Source organism: Arvicola amphibius, chromosome 6 (assembly GCF_903992535.2).
Source record: "Arvicola amphibius chromosome 6, mArvAmp1.2, whole genome shotgun sequence".
Taxonomy (NCBI): domain Eukaryota; kingdom Metazoa; phylum Chordata; class Mammalia; order Rodentia; family Cricetidae; genus Arvicola; species Arvicola amphibius.
This window is the reverse complement of record NC_052052.2, coordinates 38,629,801-38,649,467: the sequence shown is the minus strand read 5'-3', so window position 1 is coordinate 38,649,467 and position 19,667 is coordinate 38,629,801. Positions and strand designations below refer to the sequence as shown.

Here is a 19,667-nt window from a genome sequence, read left to right as displayed (position 1 = left end):
TTCAGCTGTTTCCTCCAAATTTACTTTATAATTGGGTGGATATAAATTAATAAACAGAAATTAAGCAAGACATATGTAACAATTTAACAGAACCTGATTATCTAATTTCAGTATTTTCCAAGTTCATTTTTAAGTCTTTCCATCATGGGGTTTGTCGGGAAATTAAGCAACGTATGAATGCTTCAGCTGGATGTCAACTGACTACTTATGACATAATTCTATAATGCAATTAAGAACCATCAAGAAACTTTTCAATGTAAAAAAGTGTTAGTCAAATACTCAACACAATATAAAAGAATCATTTCTGATTTGTTAGGTGGGGAGCACTGTTGCTCATCATTTTTAACTACGATATCACTGAGTTGAAGGAACAAATCACCTTGAGAACAGAAGGAGAAATAAACACATGCTAAATGGATAAACATTACATCTTTACTAGACCATCTCTACCTCTAACATTTCAGAAGTTTAGAGACTTAGAGTATTCTTACATTAATTGCAAGAAAAAGGAAAGAAGTTCCTTTGAGATCACAACTATGAAGTCATATGGTTATACAAATCCTGCTGCATTGGTGTGCGAAACATGAAACACATTTACTTTTCTTGTCAGTCACCTAGCAAGACTTAACAGACACCTTTCTAAGAAACAGACTGGATGTGTTTCTGTAACTTCAATAACCTCGGCACTACAGTAACAAGAGATGCAGTATCCTTTTGCTATGGTTCCAGACAGCCCGGAAAGAGGTCACAGGAAAGAGAATCAAAACTGATAAGAGCTGAAACACTACTTCTTGTTAATTTTCACCATGGTGCCACCTTCATTTTTACATAAGCACGGTGGCATAGTTCAAAGCTCAATAAATCAGAAATATTAATATTTAAATTTCAACTTGAATTTCAATTATTACCATATTAACAACCAAAACAATAAGATAAGACACACAAGGAAGGGGATATCAAATCCACTTGAGTTGGTTTCCTGACACATCAGCTCATTTTTAATAGAAAAGGGATAGTGCATCTCAGTTTGCTTACAAGCTAGGAGATCACTTTGAATTCTGCATTTCCTAACTGCAAACAGAATATAGCACTTACAACAGGTTATAAATAAACTGGTTTTCAAGCATAGAGCCAGCCCCAACGATAATAATACACTATTTAAAAAGACCTAAGGCAATGAATTCCATTTCCAATGGAAAAAAAGAACTGTGCAAACAAGCTTAAAACTACTTTTTTGTGCCAGTGTTATAAAATGTAGCTTTTAATAAAACCTTGACCCAAATGCCAGTAACTCTTCAGAAAAGAATTTGGGTGGAAGGGAGAACAAACTTATCTCATTTAGGAAAAATAACTATCTTTTTCCTAATCTTCAACACACACAATTTAAACATGTACAATTGCTGTTACACTTTACACAATTCCTATGTAGTGGAGCAAGAACAAGGTCTAATAACAACTATAAACACTGGGTCAAGGCTTTACATAAAAATACGATCCATCCTACTTTCCCCTGTAAGTGTCTAAAATATCACATACTTCCCTCAACATCTGCAGCCATCCAGGAATTTTTAGGAAACTTTTGTGCATGATCTTAATTCCTAATCCCTGGCTCTTTGGGCTCAGTGACAAAAGATCAAAACCACCAAAAGTGATGGTTCACTTGAAGTCAGACGAGAGACCCTGGCTCAATTAGTCTCATAGGATGAAAGCAGTGCTGCATCGACTGGCTCCATGCAGGAGGGGCACGTGAAGGATCTCATCAACCAGTCATCTATACAGTCCAGATGATAGATGTGCATGCACGGCAGAAATCGAATTGGGTCCCCATAAACAAAGTCCATCATACAGATCACACACCTGTGGGGACAAAAAAGAAATCAGAAACTTTCATTAAGTAGCCTATTCCAGAATATTCTTTACAAAGACAGGGTTAACCCAAATGTACACACATGTATACAAGCAAAATACAAACCAAAATATAAATAAATCTTTAAAATATTTTTAAAGCTACCCTGTTAACTCATTAATGAAGCATGCAAACTGAAATTTTCCTAACATGCACTGATCCATCAATATTCTTTTATTTTGATCTCTTGTTAATTTATAAGCCTTGAGAGCAACTAACTGAGCAAAGAGAAACAGACTACATTAAGGGTCAAACTCATTTTGTGCCTGAAAACAGTTACAATATGGGACACATCTACTATGATGCTTTAGGTAGGAATTCAAATCAACTGTTTCCTTGTACTGAGTTCAGGGTGAACAGGAGTATACTCATTAACATACAACTGTAGAAGAGCATGGACTGGGCCTGAGTCGTGGTGCACACTTATAATTCCAGGACAGGAGCAAGAATCTCTGTGGCCAGTCAGGGCTATATAGTAAAAGACTGACTCAAAAACAAAGCAAAAGAGAAAAAGCAAAAACAGAATGACTAATTCTGGTCTGCTCACATTGATGCTCTAAGTTACAACTGTCTTAACACTTTCAAGGCCACTGCACTATTCTATAGGCCTAAGAAGAAATCCAGTTCTACTCTACTGGAGTACTAGTTCAAAGCTATACAGACAAACATTATTAAATGGTGCTATACAGACAAACATTAACAAAATAAATTGGATGATCTCTGTTGATTTCTCAAAATAGCTGTCTCTATTAAATCTCAAGACAGTAAAATTCCTCATTAGGCTTGAAAAAACTACTTTCAGAAGTTACAAAAGAATTCTCTCCTATCACTGATACAGCTTAGTGGTACAACACCTACGTTCAATCTCCAGTATCATCAAAAAAGAAAAAAAGCTACACAAATCTTCAAAATATAAATTTACTACTTACTCTCGGATCTTTTTTTCTGATCCGTCTCTTCCAGGGTCATAAACTCCTTTAGGCAGATGCTGTATAAGGCCTATTCTTTGAGCTATTCTAATTTGTTCCTCTTCAGTCAGTTGAGTTGCTAGCCGAGTCTGGCTAGGTGTTGGATGATAGACGGGAACGGGAACTTGTTCCTAAATATGAAAAGTGCAGGAAAAAAATTGATAATTTTAAAGCCCAATTTCTGGGGTATATTAAATTACTTGGCTAAAGAAGGAAAATGGGCCCTGAGAAAAGTGGGAGGCTGGATAAATCATGCAACAGTTTTGAATGTATCTCACTGACTTTAGACATTTCTACTCTGATTGCAGAACAGCATTTCAAAATCAACAAAGACATGTACTGGAGCCAGATATGGTTTCACACACCTTTAATCCCAACAGAGATTGAAGAAGCAAGGCTAGCCAGGGCTATACGTGAGACAAAAAAAATATAGTGAAAGTAAATTTATAAAATCTGACAAGGGTTATGTCTATATTTGCTCCTGTTTCTTTTCATCTTTTTGGTTTAATCCAAGGTTTCTGTACGAGGCCAACTTCACTTGCCTCTGCTGGGATTAAAGGTAAACTCCACCCTGTATAGGTTTTACTGCTCACTTTGCCACCTCCCCCTACCTTATAACCCTTAAATATTTACCAATAAATCATTTCCTATATACAAGGAAACAGCACAAAAAGATAATTACCAGTTTATGAAATCTAAATCACTAATTAGTAGAAACACTGGCCTTCAAAAGTCTGCATAAGCATAAAGCATCAGTAGAATAATTTGTGAAAACAAACGGGGAGACTGGTTAGTACTCAATGGAAAGGTTTGTATCTACACATAACCATTTCTAAGAAAACAAAAGAATACTTTGCTTTTGAACTCACAGTAATCTGCACCCCAACTCAAACATCGCAAGATACGTTATTGAAAATCTGCTGGGCAGTGGTGGCACACCTTTAATCCCAGTATTTGGGAGGTAGAAGCAAGTGGATATCTTTGAGTTCCAGGCTAGCCTGGTCTACAAATGAGTTCCAAGACAGCCAGGAATTCAGAGAAACTCAAAAACAGAAACAAAACAAAATTGAAAATTTGAGGTACTCATATTTCTGTAATCATGTAACACCAGAATTTTACAAAATGTTATGAAAAAATGTCTTAGACTAAGGAGTAATAAAGGAAAAAGAAAACTATATGCAAATTGCGATCAGCATTTCTTTTCCAAGTGACAATACTTAGCTTACTGCTTTAGATTTAACTTGGGTCCAAAAACAAACTATATTTCTGTTTCTTCTATAACCTTCTCAACTGAGAATTTCCAAATTGTCATTCTAAGTTAATGAAGTTTACTGAAAAAGAATATTTAATACCTCTGAACCTTAGGTCCTCCTCTCCTCCACCTTTTAAAAGAATGCTATAATGGCAAGTGGTGAGGTACCTACCCATAATCCTAGCACAGGGGAAGTAGAGCCAAGATTTCTTCCAACTTAAGACCAGCCTGATCTATATAGCAAGTTAGCCAGGGATACATAGTGTGACCTAACTCAAGTAAATAAAGATAAACAAGAGGTAAGGAAAGCACAAATAATACAGAACTCAGTATCTAGGCCACTCTATGATGACCTCCTTTAGTCACTCAAGGTGATTTAGTCACTCATCTCTGATTCCTCTTCCTCCTTTCCCTTTATTCTGATTTTTTTCCTTTACTTATATTTCTGTACTTAGTGTTTGAGATCAGAGAACAAACTGAGTGAGTTGGGCTTCTTCCAATGTGTGGGTTCAGGGGATTGAACTCAGCCATCTCATGCCCAACTCCCCCATTTTTGAGACAAGGTCTTGGATATGTAAGCCCAGGCTGACCTACTGTTTTAGCTTCCCAAGCAATGTAGTATTATAGAGTCTTATTCAACCATCATTGATAGGAAACAGATTTGTTCTACAAATACAAATTGAGATAATGATATTCACAACTGGAGAAGCAAATAAATTTCAAAACAATATTTTTCTTAAGGCTTTACTTGGTTTCTCACATGAATCCGCATTGTAGGAGGGGGTTGAAAAATATCTGCCCTCAAGAGATAATTTTAAATTAAAAATGTTCCTCCAGTTTGTGAGTTCAAGGCCAGCCTTGTCTACAGTGTAAGTTCCAGGACAGTAACACTATATACAAAGAAACATTGTCATGAAAAACAAAAAAAAATGCAGCAGTATAGAAAACAATATAAAATGAACAGGAGGTAGTAAAATATGGTGATTAAATATGCTCACACAGGGCAAAGAGAAATGGTTGGGTTAGATACCCACCTCCTCCAACAAAAAGAAGTTCTGGCACACTAAGAAAATTTTATATAACAGTTGTTGTGCTGGAGATCAAATGCAGAAAGAAAACAAATGAAAATGTAAAATGTGGTTTTAATTCTAGCACTTGGGAGGCAGAGGCAGAAGGGTCTGTGAGTTTGAGGCCAGCCTGGTCTACACAGTATATTCCAGGACAGCCAGGCATACAGAGAGACTGTGTCAAGCCTTGTCTACACTCCCACCCCTTAAGAAAGAAAATGTGTCTGCACTATCAATCAGGATTCAATTCCAGCATGGTAGATTATACCTGGAACTCCAGCGATTCAGAAGTTCAAGGTCATCCTTGGCACAGCAAGTTTGAAGACAGCGAGACCCTCTCTCAAAAATTGCTTTTCAAGTTAGAGAACGATACAATTTCTGAAACTAACACAATGCAATGGGGACATGACTAAATATCCAAGGCTGGAAATAGTACAAGTCTGGCTTGTGGTGAAGGAAAAATAAAGTCACTACTAAAGAATGCAGTCTATCACCAACAGCTGTATATTTCAGCCAGTAGGAAATGAGAGCTCACTCTTGATTTTTCTCCTTACACGCTGCTGTTGGCACCACCTCCTCTCCAGCTGCAGTCTCTTACTGGGAATGTTTTCTCTAAATTTTGCCAGACTTACACTTAAGGCCATAAAAAGGAAGATTTGGAATAGTTGGTCTAACTATCTGGAATAGTATATTTTAAGTTCAGATGATTCATTAATTTTGACCATAAAAGGGTGAGGGAGAACCCCCAAAAAGCAAATTACATTTATATGTAGTTTCCCAATGATACATACATGGAGAAATAAAAGCCTGCAGATCTATGATATTGAAACATTACATTTAATGGTATAAGCCAGAACAGACTGCATATTTGAAAAAGAAAACTCCAACAAAGGAGGTAGGCTGGTATTTTTTCTTTAAGGCATCTCATGTAGCCTAGACTATTGTTTAGTAGCCAGGATGAACTTCTGGTTCTCCTGCTTCTATATCCTGAGTTGCTGAGATTAGCTATATGCTACATCTATAAGATTATGATTAGTGTCCAACACATTCTCACATCCCAGTCTTCACTTAGGTTAAGCAAACAAGAACTCTAACAACTGAACTCTAACCTCAGCCCTGTTTTGTCAAATTTAGGGGGCTAGAGAAATGGCAACAGTTGACATTCTGAGTCCATGCAAAGGATTCAAGTGCAGTTCCCAACATCCACTGGGGGAGCTCACAACTGCCTGCAACTCCAGAGGCTATGATGCTCTCTTCTGACCTCTGTGGGTACCTGTACTCTGTACATACCCACAAAGATATGGATTATTTAGAAATAAACTGTAGTCATGCATGATGGTGTATGCTTTTTCCCAGTGCTTGGGAAGCAGACCCAGACAGATCTGAGTTTAAGAGCAGCCTGGTCAGCCGGGCGGTGGTGGCGCACGCCTTTAATCCCAGCACTCGGGAGGCAGAGGCAGGCGGATCTCTGTGAGTTCGAGACCAGCCTGGTCTACAAGAGCTAGTTCCAGGATAGGCTTCAAAGCTACAGAGAAACCCTGTCTCGAAAAACCAAAAAAGAGCAGCCTGGTCTATATAGTGAGTTCTAGAGCAAAGATACATAGCAAGATCCTGTTAAAACTAATTTCAGAGCTAGAGAGATGGCTCTACAGCTAAAGGAACTTGTCACTAAACCTGTCAAGCCCAGCCAGAGTACCCAGGAACCATTTGATAAAGGAGGACTTACTTCTAAATGTTGTCCACACATAGGCCATAGCACACTACTCCCCTCCCCGCCATCTTCCATTCCCCTCACACAAAAGAAAATGTGTACTTTCTTTCCCCTAGATTAAACACTATTTTGTAGGCTTTCATATTCATAAAGTTATGCAATTATCAGTCAATTTTAGAGAATTTTGTTCCCTTTAACAAAAATTCTGCATTTATTACCTATCTATAGATTTGCCTATTTTAAGCATTTCCTGGGGACAGAATTGTACCATTATATGACCTGTTGCCTGGTGTAGTGGCTCAAACCTTCTATTCCAGAAGCCTGAGGCAATGGATTGAGTTCATGGCCTGCCAGAACATAGTGAATCCTATGCTAACTTGGGCTACAGTATGAGATACTGTCTCAAAGGGGCGGGGGTGACAATCATTTTTGTGTTTATTATTTCACTCAAACTCCTATTCTCCAGGGTGTTTTTGTTTGTTTTTGCTATTCTACCCTCTGATTATACCACAATTTGGGTTGTTTTGATTTAAATGCTATCATAAAGTCACACTATTACAGAAATTCACTTAACATTTCTCTAGTACATACTCAGACTCAGGAGTGAAACTCTCCACAAGCTTTTGAACAACTGCCAATTTCCAAAGCACCAGTACCACTTTGAATTTACACCAGGAATGAATGGGTGATAGTCCCAATTTTCTCCTCCTCATCAAATTGTCATCTTATTTTAACCACTCCAGTAGGTATGGATTGGTCTGACTGTGAGTAATGTTAACCATCTTTTGGTTTGCTGGCTGCTTTTTTTTTTTTTTATAAAAATTAGGTCCATATGTTTTATAGGATAAATATCACCGTCTAGAGAAATGACATTTTCTTGCAAACATTTTCTTGTCTTCTGTAGATCTTTTCATCTACTGTTCTTTTGTAGTATGTTGTGGGAAATTTGTCTGTGTTAGCGCTCCAATACTGCTAATGGAGTCGGACCTTGGTTTGGAGGGCAGGGCACATTCAGCTGGCGGAGCTGACCAGATTTTTCTGGTGGACTCAGAGGAAGCTAGAGGGACACAAACGATGAATAAGGAGTAGACGAGGAAGGAGAAGACGAGGCTTTTCGAACCCGGAAGGTGGAGAAGAAAGCATGTGATTGTTTCTCCATCGCTCTGTGGATCTCTCAGGTTTATTCCCTATCCCTAATATTTAACTCCTGGGTTTTATTTTTTAATAATTAAAAGTCACATAGTAGTACATTTTCTTTTACTTTTGCTGAAAGTGCCAGGTATCTTACCCAGGGCTTTGAACATGCCAAGCTTTCTCTCACTGAGCTATACCTCCAGCTGGCAAGGCACAAGTTTTTTATTTTAATGAGACAAACTTATTTTTTGGTCACTTGAACTTTTGGCATTAGATCGAAGGAAATTTTGTCTAACCCAAGGCCATGAGGATATTTTGATTTATACTATTTTTAGTTTGGTTTTGATTTTCTATAGCCCAGTCTGTATGGGAATTCACATTAACCCCTCCCCCCAACATACTCACCACCAATATTGCACAGCTTAGAATGTAGCCCATTTAGGCAGAGAAAAGGAAAGGTTTATTTTATATTGACATGTTGATATTGAAAAATTGGGTTTTTTTTGGGGGGGGGGGAGACATGCTTACACGGAAGAGAAAATTCCCACCAAGCCTCACCCCTTAAAAAGAATTATATGCAACTTGTGACAACTGATAAGGATGTCTTCAACAAGGATGAGCCCCCTAATTGGTTATCCAACTCCAAACGGTCTGCCCTAAAATCATTACATACATATACATATATAATATATACACACGTATATATACATGCATACACATATATACATGTGCAACACTGAACAGAAGACTCTGAGGGTTGTATTTACATGTTTGTATTTATATGTAGAACATATATAACAAAAATAAAGAGGCTATGAATTTGAGATGGAGCAGGAGGGAGACACGGGAGGAACTGGAAGGATGATATATTTTAATTAAATAATTTTAAAAACTTACTACAATGATAACATTTCCTAAACCCCAGTGAATCTCACTGTATAACCCTGTGGCTGCCCCGGAACTGACTATGTAGACCAGGCTAGCTTGAATCTACGCCTGTCTCCCAGATTAAATGTGTGCACTGCCATGTCCAGCCATTTTGGCTTAGGCTAGCCTTAAACTCCTGATCCTCTTCTGAAGTGCTAGGATTATTGTCAGAATAATGAACCTATGTTAAGTATTAAGCAGTATGTTGTATCATTTTAAGTACTCCCCTATGCACCCAAGGAAACTATTATTATCCTTTGGAACTATTCTATTCAAGAAAGATGTTCTAATGAAAAGAAGCTAAAGTCAACATATGATTTAATATTCACTTCAAAAAGGAACCAATTCAATGAGCTGGCAAGAGATATCTAACTCTAATCAACTGATTCATTCTATGACTTAAGAAAGCTATTACCGGGGCTGAAGAGATGGCTCAGAGGTTAAGAACACTGACTGCTCTTCCTGAGTTCAATTCCCAGCACCCACATGGTGGCTCACAACCACCTGTAATGAGATCTGGTGCCTTCTTCTGACTTGCAGCATACACGCAGGCAAAACACTGTATACATAATTAATAAATCTTAAAAATAGAAAGCTATAACCCAAACAGAAATATCAATGTATAAACATAAAAGGATGAAAGGGAGCAATGTTTAGTAATGCCATTTTTTAAAAGTTAGGCTTGCCAGACATGGCTTGGCACTTTCAAGATTGGGGCAAGAGAATCGGCCTCAGTTCTAGCCAACCCTAGGTCATACAGTGAAATTACATCAAAAACAAAGTAGTCTTGTTCTGGGGCACACTTTTCCATGATTTAAATAAATTGGTCAAAACTGTACAACTATGTACAATTATCTTAGAGTTTTTAAAATATTTTTTTAAATTTTTAATTAAAAAATATTTTTTGACAGGGTCTCTCTACATAGCCCTTGCTGTCCAGGAGTTCACTAAGAAATCCATCTGGCTCTGCCTCCCCAAAGGCTGGGATTAAAAGTGTCACCATACCTAGTTTCTTAAACAACTTAAGCCTGAGTTTGAGCTCTAAGAACACACATGGTGGAAAGAGAACACCTGCAAGTTAGCTTGAACTCCACATGGGTACAGTGACATGCCACTTCTCCCAATAAGTAAATAAATGTAAAAAAGAACTTTATAAATCCAGTCATAGCTGGTGGCGTACACCTTTGATCCGAGCACTCAGGAGGCAGAGGCAGGTGGATCTCTGAATTCCAGGCCAGCCTAGTCTACAGAGTGAGTTCCCAGACAGCCAGGAATTGTTACAGAAAAACCCTGTATCAAAAAACAAAACAGCCGGGTGGTGGTGGTGCACGCCTTTAATCCCAGTACTCGAGAGGCAGAGGCAGGCGATCTCTGTGAGTTCGAGGCCAGCCTGGTCTACAAGAACTAGTTCCAGGACAGGCTCCAAAGCCAGAGAAACCGTCTCGAAAAAACAAAACAAAAAACAAAACACAAAATCTAGTAATTCCCAAGAAAATTTATATTTCAAATGTTTTAACAGTACAATGGCAGCTTAGCAGTTGTGTTTGCCTGGCATTCACAAAGCCCTAGGATTCAATCCCATGTACCACAAACAATCAGCAAATGTTGGCCATATTTACAAGTGTGGTAAGAACAGGAAAAGAACTATCTTTATGTTCTAGATCTTAGTATACTCTCAGGCTTTATCTAAGTATTACACGGAGAACAATTACTATTGTTTTTATTAGCAAAATGTCTCAATGCTTACAAATTATATAAATAAATAAAATATATGTATATTTATATTACATTTAAGTATGTGTGGTTAAGTGGTCAAAATAGTACCAGCACGCTTAGGAGATGTGATGCTGGAGACAGAACCCAGAGGCTCTGTGCTAGGTAAGCAGTTAATCTGAGCCACATCCCCATTTATGTGTTACTTTAACCGTACAAGATTCCATACCTCTCTGAACTCTAACTCATGTCTTCCTCCTATTGATAATTCTTCCAACTGTAAACTTATCTAACCAGGGCATCTCAATTGTTTTTACTCACTTTTTTAGTAAGGCTCCATGTAAGATTTTTCACCAGAAGCCCTCATCAACTAAATGGCAAGTTCATGATTCACGTTCATTATTCACTACACTATCATACAGTAACAGACTTCAAAAGTCTGTATTAGGGACTAGAGATAAGCTAAGAGCACTTGTTGCTCTTGCAAAGGACCCAGGTTCCATTCCCAGCACCCACATAGTGGCTTAAACACTTGTAACCCGAGTTCCAGGGGATCAAACAAGTATGCATGTGATGTACACATATCCATGCAGGCAATACATTCATACACAGAGTAAAATTTTAAAAAAACCTAAAAGCCCATAAACTAGTACTAATAATTTCATACTAGTTTTATCTCTTGAACTAAAATGCCAGCTAGTTCCTTGAAAGTGAGGGATTCATCACTTCTCCTTTCTCCTTGGTGTATAACACATATTGAAAGAGGATACAGGAAGCCTTGGTGGATAAGAAAGCATGACGACTTAAGTTTGATACCTAAGACTCACATAGGAGAGAATCCTAAACCTCATAAATAAATTTGGAGACTGATTTTGAATATTTAGAAATTTAAAGAATTTCTAATGATTTCCACACTTTCAGATTCTTTACTGTATGCTTTCTAGTTAATAACAAGAAAATTACTTATTTAGCTCCTGAGAGCACATATCAGGCTAATTATTTAATTAAAAGATATGTTTATAAGACTGGAGATATGGCACAGCATTTAAAAGCGTGCGCGCGTGCGCACGCGCGTGTGTACACACACACACACACACACACACACACACACACACACACACACACAGCTTTCAGAAGACAAGTAAGAGTTAGGTTCCTGGGACCTATCTATATCGGGCAGCTCACAACTGACTAACTCCAGCTGTAAAGGATCTGATCTCTTCTAGACTCCGTGGGCACCAACACACATATCTCCAGTCTTATACATTTCAAGTTCAAGTCCAGCCTGAGCTACTTCAGACCTTGTCATAAATAAGCACAGAAACAAACAAAAAATCTAAAATTTCTCAAATACCTTTAATCTCAGCACTGGAAGGCCGAGGCAGGTAAATGGACACTGTGACAATGGGAGCCAGTTTTGAGCCTTTTCTTTTTTTGTTTAAATATTTATTTATTTATTATGTATACAATATTCTGTCTGTGTGTGTGTCTGCAGGCCAGAAGAGGGCACCAGACCCCATTACAGATGGTTGTGAGCCACCATGTAGTTGCTGGGAATTGAACTCAGGACCTTTGGAAGAGCAGGCAATGCTCTTAACCGCGGAGCCATCTCTCCAGCCCCAGGCAGGTAAATCTTAATTTGAGGCCAGCCTGGTCTATAAGTTAATTCCAATACCGCCAGGGTCATACAGAGGAACCTTGTCTCGAAAAACAAAAGAATCTGTCATATAGCAAGTATTTTGTTTTATTAAATTGAGATCTAAAACCAAGTTTTATCTAAAAATTAAGGAAAATCAAGTTCAGCTTTTTTATACCAAGTAACTCTCATCTCATTGCCCATCTTCTCATGTTACTCTATAATTACTTCTAGAATTAAACTGTTGACACAGACTGTTTTACTTTTAAAGGAATGGGCATCCTTAATAACATTTAATTCAAAGACTCAGTTCAAAGGCAGACACAAACCACGAAAATTTCAACAATTGTCACAAATAAAAGCCAGGGGTCTATTGAGATGGCTTGCAGGTAATGACACTTGGGACCAAACATATGCACCTGAGATCTCAGTTTGATCCTTGAATTCCCATGAAAATGGAAGACACCTGCCAAGTTATCCTCTAATTATCACACCTATACCATAACACAAGTGCACTGGAAGTTGTGTTGAGTAAGCATGTGCATGCATGCACACATACAATTTTCATTAAACAAAACAAAATGGAGTAATGGTCAAAGTCTTTTTAATCCCAGCAGAGAGGCAGGTGGACTTCTGTACTTCAGCAGTCAGGCGCGCGCGCACACACACACATACACACACACACAAAACAATACAGAACAGAAGGCAAAACTGTTCAGTCTAGTTGGACTACAAGCTGTATAAGAGAAAATATAGGGCTACAAAGGCCTGAAAGGCACAGAGTTAAAACCACAACTTTGAGTACTTAGAGATCAGCATTAGTCAAAGAACCACTAAGGATTGATCCTCAAAGGATCTGATCTGGGGCAAGGTAGAAGGGAAAGGGTAGAGAAGACATCAATTAAGCTATTGTTGCAGGAATTAATGAGAATCTCAATTAAGTTGATGACCACACAGAAGAAAGGGCATACTTCTATGCTAGCCAAATAGTCACTAGGTGTTAATATTTTGATTTTTCTTTCAAACAAGGTCTGATGTCATACAGGCTGGCCTTGAACTTGTGCCTCTACCTCCTGCATGTCTACAATATTTACAGTGCAGTACATCAATAAAAAATTCAATATCATTCTTATTTGAGGAAGTTAATCTGGAAACCAAAAATTACGAAATTGCCCAACAGCTAAGCTGGGTATGGTAGCACACACCTTCTGGACTGCTATCTGCTCTATATAACCAGTTTCAGACAAGCAAGGGCAACAACAGAAAAACCTATTTTATGTATGTGAGCCACACACATGCAGAAAACCAGAGACTGGCATGGGTGGTGAAATGGAATATGGGTCTTCATCAGGAGCAAGTGCTTTAACTGCTGAGTCACCTCTCCAGTCCTGTTGGTCTAGATTTTTAAAAAGAAGTTACTTTTTGTAACTACAGGACACACCTAAGCTTTTCAAAAAAATAAAACGTTGATGCCTACATTTGTGTACCAAATGCATGCAGGAGCCCATGAAGGCCAGAAAAGGGCATCAGATCCCCTGGAACTGATGTTAAGGCAATTGTGACCCATATGGAAGTGCTGGTAACAAAATCCAGTTCCTCTGTGTAAGGGCTTTTAATCACTGAATCACCTACCCTTTAGACTAGGCCTTTTAACAACAAGATACTTTAAAGAAAGTCTTATTCAGGGCTGTGGGTTCAGTTCACCTCATGAGCGCCTGAATCTGGATCACCAGCACCTTCCCAAATATAGGCTGACTGGGCACAGCAAGGCACATTACATGTGTAACCTCAGTGCTGGAAAGGCAGGGATCCTTGGAGCTCTGAAGACAGTGATCTCAGCCAAACTGATGAGGTCCTGGTTCAGACAGAGCATCTCAAAAGGTAAGGTAGAGTTAGGCATGGTGGCACCCAGAGTCTTTAATCCTAGCACTAAGAACTAACTCTGTTAGTTCAAGGCCAGTCTATAGTCTACAAAATGAGTTTCAGAATGGCCAGAGTTACACACAAAAAACCCCACTTCACAAATAAAAAGACCCTGCTTCAAAAACACAAAATACAAAAACAGAGCACCTCTGGCTTCCACGTATATTCACACATGAAAGTGACCATATACATAACACACAGGGAAGCATTATTCAATCATAATTTAAAATATGCAAAACACAAATGTTTTCCTGTTTGTGAAAGAAGTCTCCCCCTCTGCCATTTTACATGTAAGCACTAGAGTCAGAATTTGAAAACAGGTCCATGTGAGTCTAAAACGAAAAGGAAAGATGGCAAAGTGCCATCTCCAAAATCTATGTAAAAAAAGCTGACTTTTGTAGAGCTGGGAAGCTGTAGATAGTGGATCCCCCGGGCTCCCTAGCCAGCCAACCTTCCAACAAACCAGTGAGCTCCTATCACAAAAAAATCTAGGCAACAACATTTGAGCAATAACAGTTAAGGTTGGTTGTCCTCTAGCCTCCATACACACAACCACTTGAGATCCTAGCACCTGGGAGGATGAAGCCAAACTGATTGAAGTTCAAGACCAGTCAGAATTGCACATTCTTGGAGACCCTGTCTCCCAAACAATCCATTTAAAACTAAAGATATTCCTTGATTTAGAGTGGATTTAACCCTGATAAAGCCACAGTAAGTCAAAAACATCCTTAGGTTAAAAATTCATTTAGTGTTATCTTCCCCTACCAACAACATAGCTTAGTAATATAGTACAATTCAAAAGTATCGTTGTGATACCCTTAGGAGAGCTGAAGACTGTTGCCTAGCATTACAGAAGAGTAACAAAGTAGGGTCTGGTGATGCAAGTTTGTAATCCCAGCACCTGGGAAGCTGCCGAAGGAAGTCAAGGTCAGCTAAGACTATATATAGTTTATTCTGAGCAAGCTTGGACTACATATAAAGACCTTGTCTCAGAACAAACAAGAATCAATCTCCTGCGATTATAAAATATCTCACTAGTATAGGAAAAAAATAAAAATTTAAAGTATAGCCTATCATGTATTACTTTTAAACACCATGAATCTGTTGAGATGAACCAACAAATCAGGATAGTCTATAAATACTGTAAAATTGAGACACACCAATCTACATATATTCACTCACTAAGCTCCTGAACAGAATGTAATCCTTAACACACTCTGGATAGAGATTTCAAGCATTCTCCCATAAAATGCATACTTTGTGGCGGCCAATAATTATGTAAGGCAAAAAAAAAAGTGAAATTATTTTGATCAACAACTTCTAAACCAATTCTTATATTTATTATTAATGGCATTTGGCTTTTTAGGTTTGCTTATTTTTTCCTGGAGATAAAAATCTCAGACGGGGCTGGAGAGATGGCTCAGAGGTTAAGAGCGCTGCCTGTTCTTCCAAAGGTCCTGAGTTCAATTCCCAGCAACCACATGGTGACTCACAACCATCTGTAATGAGGTCTGGTGGCCTCTTCTGTCCTGCAGGCATGCATGTAGACAGAATACTGTATACATAATAAATAAATATTTAAAAAAGCACCTCAGACAGCCTAGGCTGACCCTGAACTCTTTTTGAGATTACATGTGTATTACTGGATTGCATTTGATTATTAGGAGTTTAAAGGTCATCCTTGGCTACAGTCAGTTGGGAGTCAGCCTAGGCTACATGAGACCCTGCCTTTTAAAGTTTCAGGAATGTAGTACACCGTTAGCCTAGCATGTCTAAGACCCTGTGTTTGATCTCCAGTGTAGTCCCTCATCCAAAATTTCCCTCACTACCAAAAACAAAAAATAAAAACTTGAAGGTGGTCAGGGAATCGGTCATGCATTCACGGTGAAACCTAGGGAGTTATCCAGTCAGAGAACAAACAGGACAAGGTCTGAGACCTAGACTATCTTAGTACAGTCAGAAGACCAGGGGAAAGTGCTGGACTAGGACTTAGGGAATTTTTCTAAAATCAAACATGGATCCATTAAAGAGTTTAGTAGAGTACTGTGGTCCCATTACCCTAGCTGCTAAGGTTGAAAACACGGTATAGAGAAGAGGGTGGAGCCAGAACTAGATAGGTTACAGAACCTGGTATGATGCGCACCCCTGCAATCACTCAGGAGGCTGAGTCAGGAGCTTAAGTCTCAGATAGAATGACACCCTGTCTCAAAATACAAGAGAAATAAAAATACAAAACAAAATCAGCAACAACAAAAAATTGAGAAACAAACACCCAAGAAACAAAAGCTCAGTGCAAATGCTGGTCATAATGGTGCACATCTCTACCACTAAGCTACACATGCAACCCAGGATGTCAAGCTCAAATAAAGTATGTCAGTTACTGTAGAAACTGCTGAACATTGACATACCTGTACACTGTACAACCTTAATACAAAACTATGTTTTAAGTACTTGTCACAGGATAACAAACACATGCTCTTTTAATGTTATAATCAGGTATTTCCCACTTAAAGACCTATTGCAACTAAGTCTATTCTTTGCTTTTTCTTTTTCTTTTTGGAGACAAGGTCCCACTATTTATCCCTGGCTGGCCTGGAACTTGATAGTCAACCAGGTTGGCCTGGAACTCAAGATCCACCACTTCTGCCCCAGCTCTGACTCCCTGCTACTGGGATTTAAAGGTGTAGGCCACCATGCCCAGTCTGAGTCTATTCTGTAAAGAAAAAGTTAACATCACTGTAGCTATTACGTTAATAATATACTAATTCTTTTAAAAAGCCCAGATATAAATAATTTAGACTGGTACTTTCCCAAGTCATGTAAAAACAAATATTATTAAGACTTCAAGGGGAAATTATTTCTACAGCTTTATTTTAAAAAAATTTTAACCTCGAGAAAGGATCTCACAGAGCAGCATAGAATGCACCATGTATTTATTGCTGACCTCAAATAGAACTCACTATGTAGAGCTGACTGTAAGCAATCCTCCTGCCTCAGCCCTCCTTCCAAGTACTAGGATGACAGGCATGAGCTACCTACCAAGTCAGACTAAAAATTTTAAGGTAACCATTTTCTTTCGATTCATACTAACTTTGCATATCAGTATCTGCTGGGTCATTCACTTCAGGAAAAGGCAACCACAATAATTTCCACTGTCAAAAATAACACATTTCAAAAAAAAAGGTACTGTTTTTGTCCCTTTGGAAAGGACAAATATTTCCCATAAACTCTAAAATTATGGTAGTGGTAACAGAAAGGAACAAGTCAGATTTCAATTTTCCTAGAAAGAAGCTAAGAAGTATAGACTTTGGGGGGAAGTTTGCTTATGACACCTAAATAAATATATCTGTTGAGTAGCTATCGTAGAGGGAGAAACAGCAAGTTATGGACAGATACGTGAAAGAGAGGTCTGATGGTTATAGGCCTGTAATTTCAGCAACTCTGGAGGCTGCGGCAAGTAGGACAAAGTTCAAGACCTGGCTGGGTGACTCTGTGAGACACTGACAATAAAATTTTTAAAAAGGGGGCGGGGAGATTGGAGTCATAGCTCTGTAGTAGTGCTTTGCTAGCACATACAGGGCTCTTAGTTCAATTCCTGCTACTGATAAAATATCCAGATTCCATTTAGTATTGGAGTCTGCTCCTGGAGCAATTTAAACAAGTTGGGAGAACAGGGTACATAAATATCGTAAATACTGCATTTTATGTGACAGAAATCGCATGAAACATTGAGAACGGAGCTTTTATTCTTCATTTATCTCAGAGTATCTACAATGAATCAGATGCTGGGATATAAAAAAGCACCTGGAAATGTCCCAAATTCAGCTTACACAAGGGGAGGGGAACACATATTTCAAGGATGAGACATTACCTAAACAAAGATACTAAATTATTATAGGTACGGTATTGCTTCCATAAGTGCAGAAGGTTCGTGGGGGACATATCCAGGAAATTTAGGGAGGAAGGGAGGGGAACGTCAGGACTTCAGATACTGAGCTGAGTCCTTAAAGAGGACTAGATGTTCACCTGAGCAACCTTGGGGAAAAGGATCCTAGCAAAAAGATCACCTGGTGTGAAGATAAAACTGTCAACAGCCTGGTTTGGTAAGCCTGAAATACAGAGGCTTCTGGGAGGCTACAATGAAGACTGGACTAACCAAAGAGCCCTAAAAGAGGTCAGAAAACCAGCATATATGATCTTTTTTTCCCCTACATGATGAGAAACTGCTTTACACAGGATTGAGAAAAGAAAACACTAAACTAATGATGTCACCACATAAAAACAAAGGAGACTACCCAGTTAGAAAACTGGCCTCTCGTCAGGAAAATACTAAAGAATTGCATTCAAGCCCACCTGGGAGTTTACTGAGTATCATTTAGAAAGACCCATTCAAGAGTCTTTATCAAAGAGAAGGCCTTAAGTAACAGATGGCGTTTTCCAAGTCATGCTGAAAGGTCTCTAATGTTCAAGATAATCAAGGTTTTATTAAGTCAACTTACTTAAAAGGTGTGTCACAAGGGTGGAGCAAAAAGAGGAGGAGCTTAAAAATTACCACATATGTATATATAAACAAGTAACTCTTTGAAGCGAAGGCTGAAATCCCCACTTGGAATTCTACCTCCCAAGTAGATGGTAAAAAGACGTCCTACCAGAACCGATTATCAAAGACAGATAGGGTGGGAGAGGGGAGAATTATACAGAAGACACAAATATAAAGGGGGGGGGGTGACAACCTACCCACGACCCATAATCCTGTTGGCAGTCTCTTGAGGAAATCACACAACTCAGACATAAAGGCAGGAAAACCATGTCATCCTTAACTCCAGAAGCTAACTACCAGACACCGGCCAAGGGGATAGATTACAGACGCGATTCCTGAACTCAAGGACAGAACACCGTCCCCCCCAAACGGCGCCCAAGGGGAAGGCGAGACCGATGGCTGGCGTCCGAGGACTGGGCAGCAGACACCCTCAAGGCCAGCCCCGAAGGGGGCAGTGCCCACCCCCCTCCCCCAGGTTAGGCCGCGGAGGCCAAGGGCAGAGGGCCTGAGCCGCCTCCCCTCCCGCCGCGACACACACCCTCCCCTACCTGATATGGCGGCGGCGGCTCCTGATCTGGCTCCGTCCCCTCGCCAAAGCTAGCCCGGTCGGACTGAGACTCGTGAAGCAGGGAGATGTCATCCGAGGTCGGGGATTTGAGGCAGTTCCCCATCTTCCGGGGCTGGGGTGTGTGCGTGCGATCTGGGGGAGGAAGAAAGCTGGGACCCGGTCTCTCGCACACTCAGGGGCGAGCGAGCTCGGCGCCGCGGGGCCCGAGACGGCAGGCCCGGGGGCTCAGGCGGCGGCTCCCCCGCGCCCCGGCGCCGCCGAGGGGCTGCTCATGCCAGCCCCCGGGGCAGGGGGCGCGAGGCTAGGCCGCGGGCTGCGCCCG

General features: G+C 39.6%; 1 protein-coding gene across 2 annotated transcripts; it reads right to left on the bottom strand.

The window, feature by feature from the left end:
- Positions 1 to 19,649, bottom strand: Rnf11 (ring finger protein 11). 2 transcript variants are annotated; one of them, XM_038335353.1, is made up of 3 exons: positions 19,326 to 19,649; positions 2,836 to 3,005; positions 1 to 1,857 (listed from the first exon to the last, which is right to left on the bottom strand). In XM_038335353.1, the coding sequence occupies exons 1-3, from the start codon at positions 19,446 to 19,448 to the stop codon at positions 1,686 to 1,688; spliced, it is 465 nt and encodes a 154-aa protein (XP_038191281.1). In that variant the 5' UTR covers positions 19,449 to 19,649; the 3' UTR covers positions 1 to 1,685. The 2 variants fall into 2 exon arrangements, with proteins under 2 accessions (XP_038191281.1, XP_041911295.1); XM_042055361.1 differs by lacking the exon at positions 19,326 to 19,649 and adding an exon at positions 18,975 to 19,143.
- Positions 19,650 to 19,667: the final 18 nt, after the last annotated feature.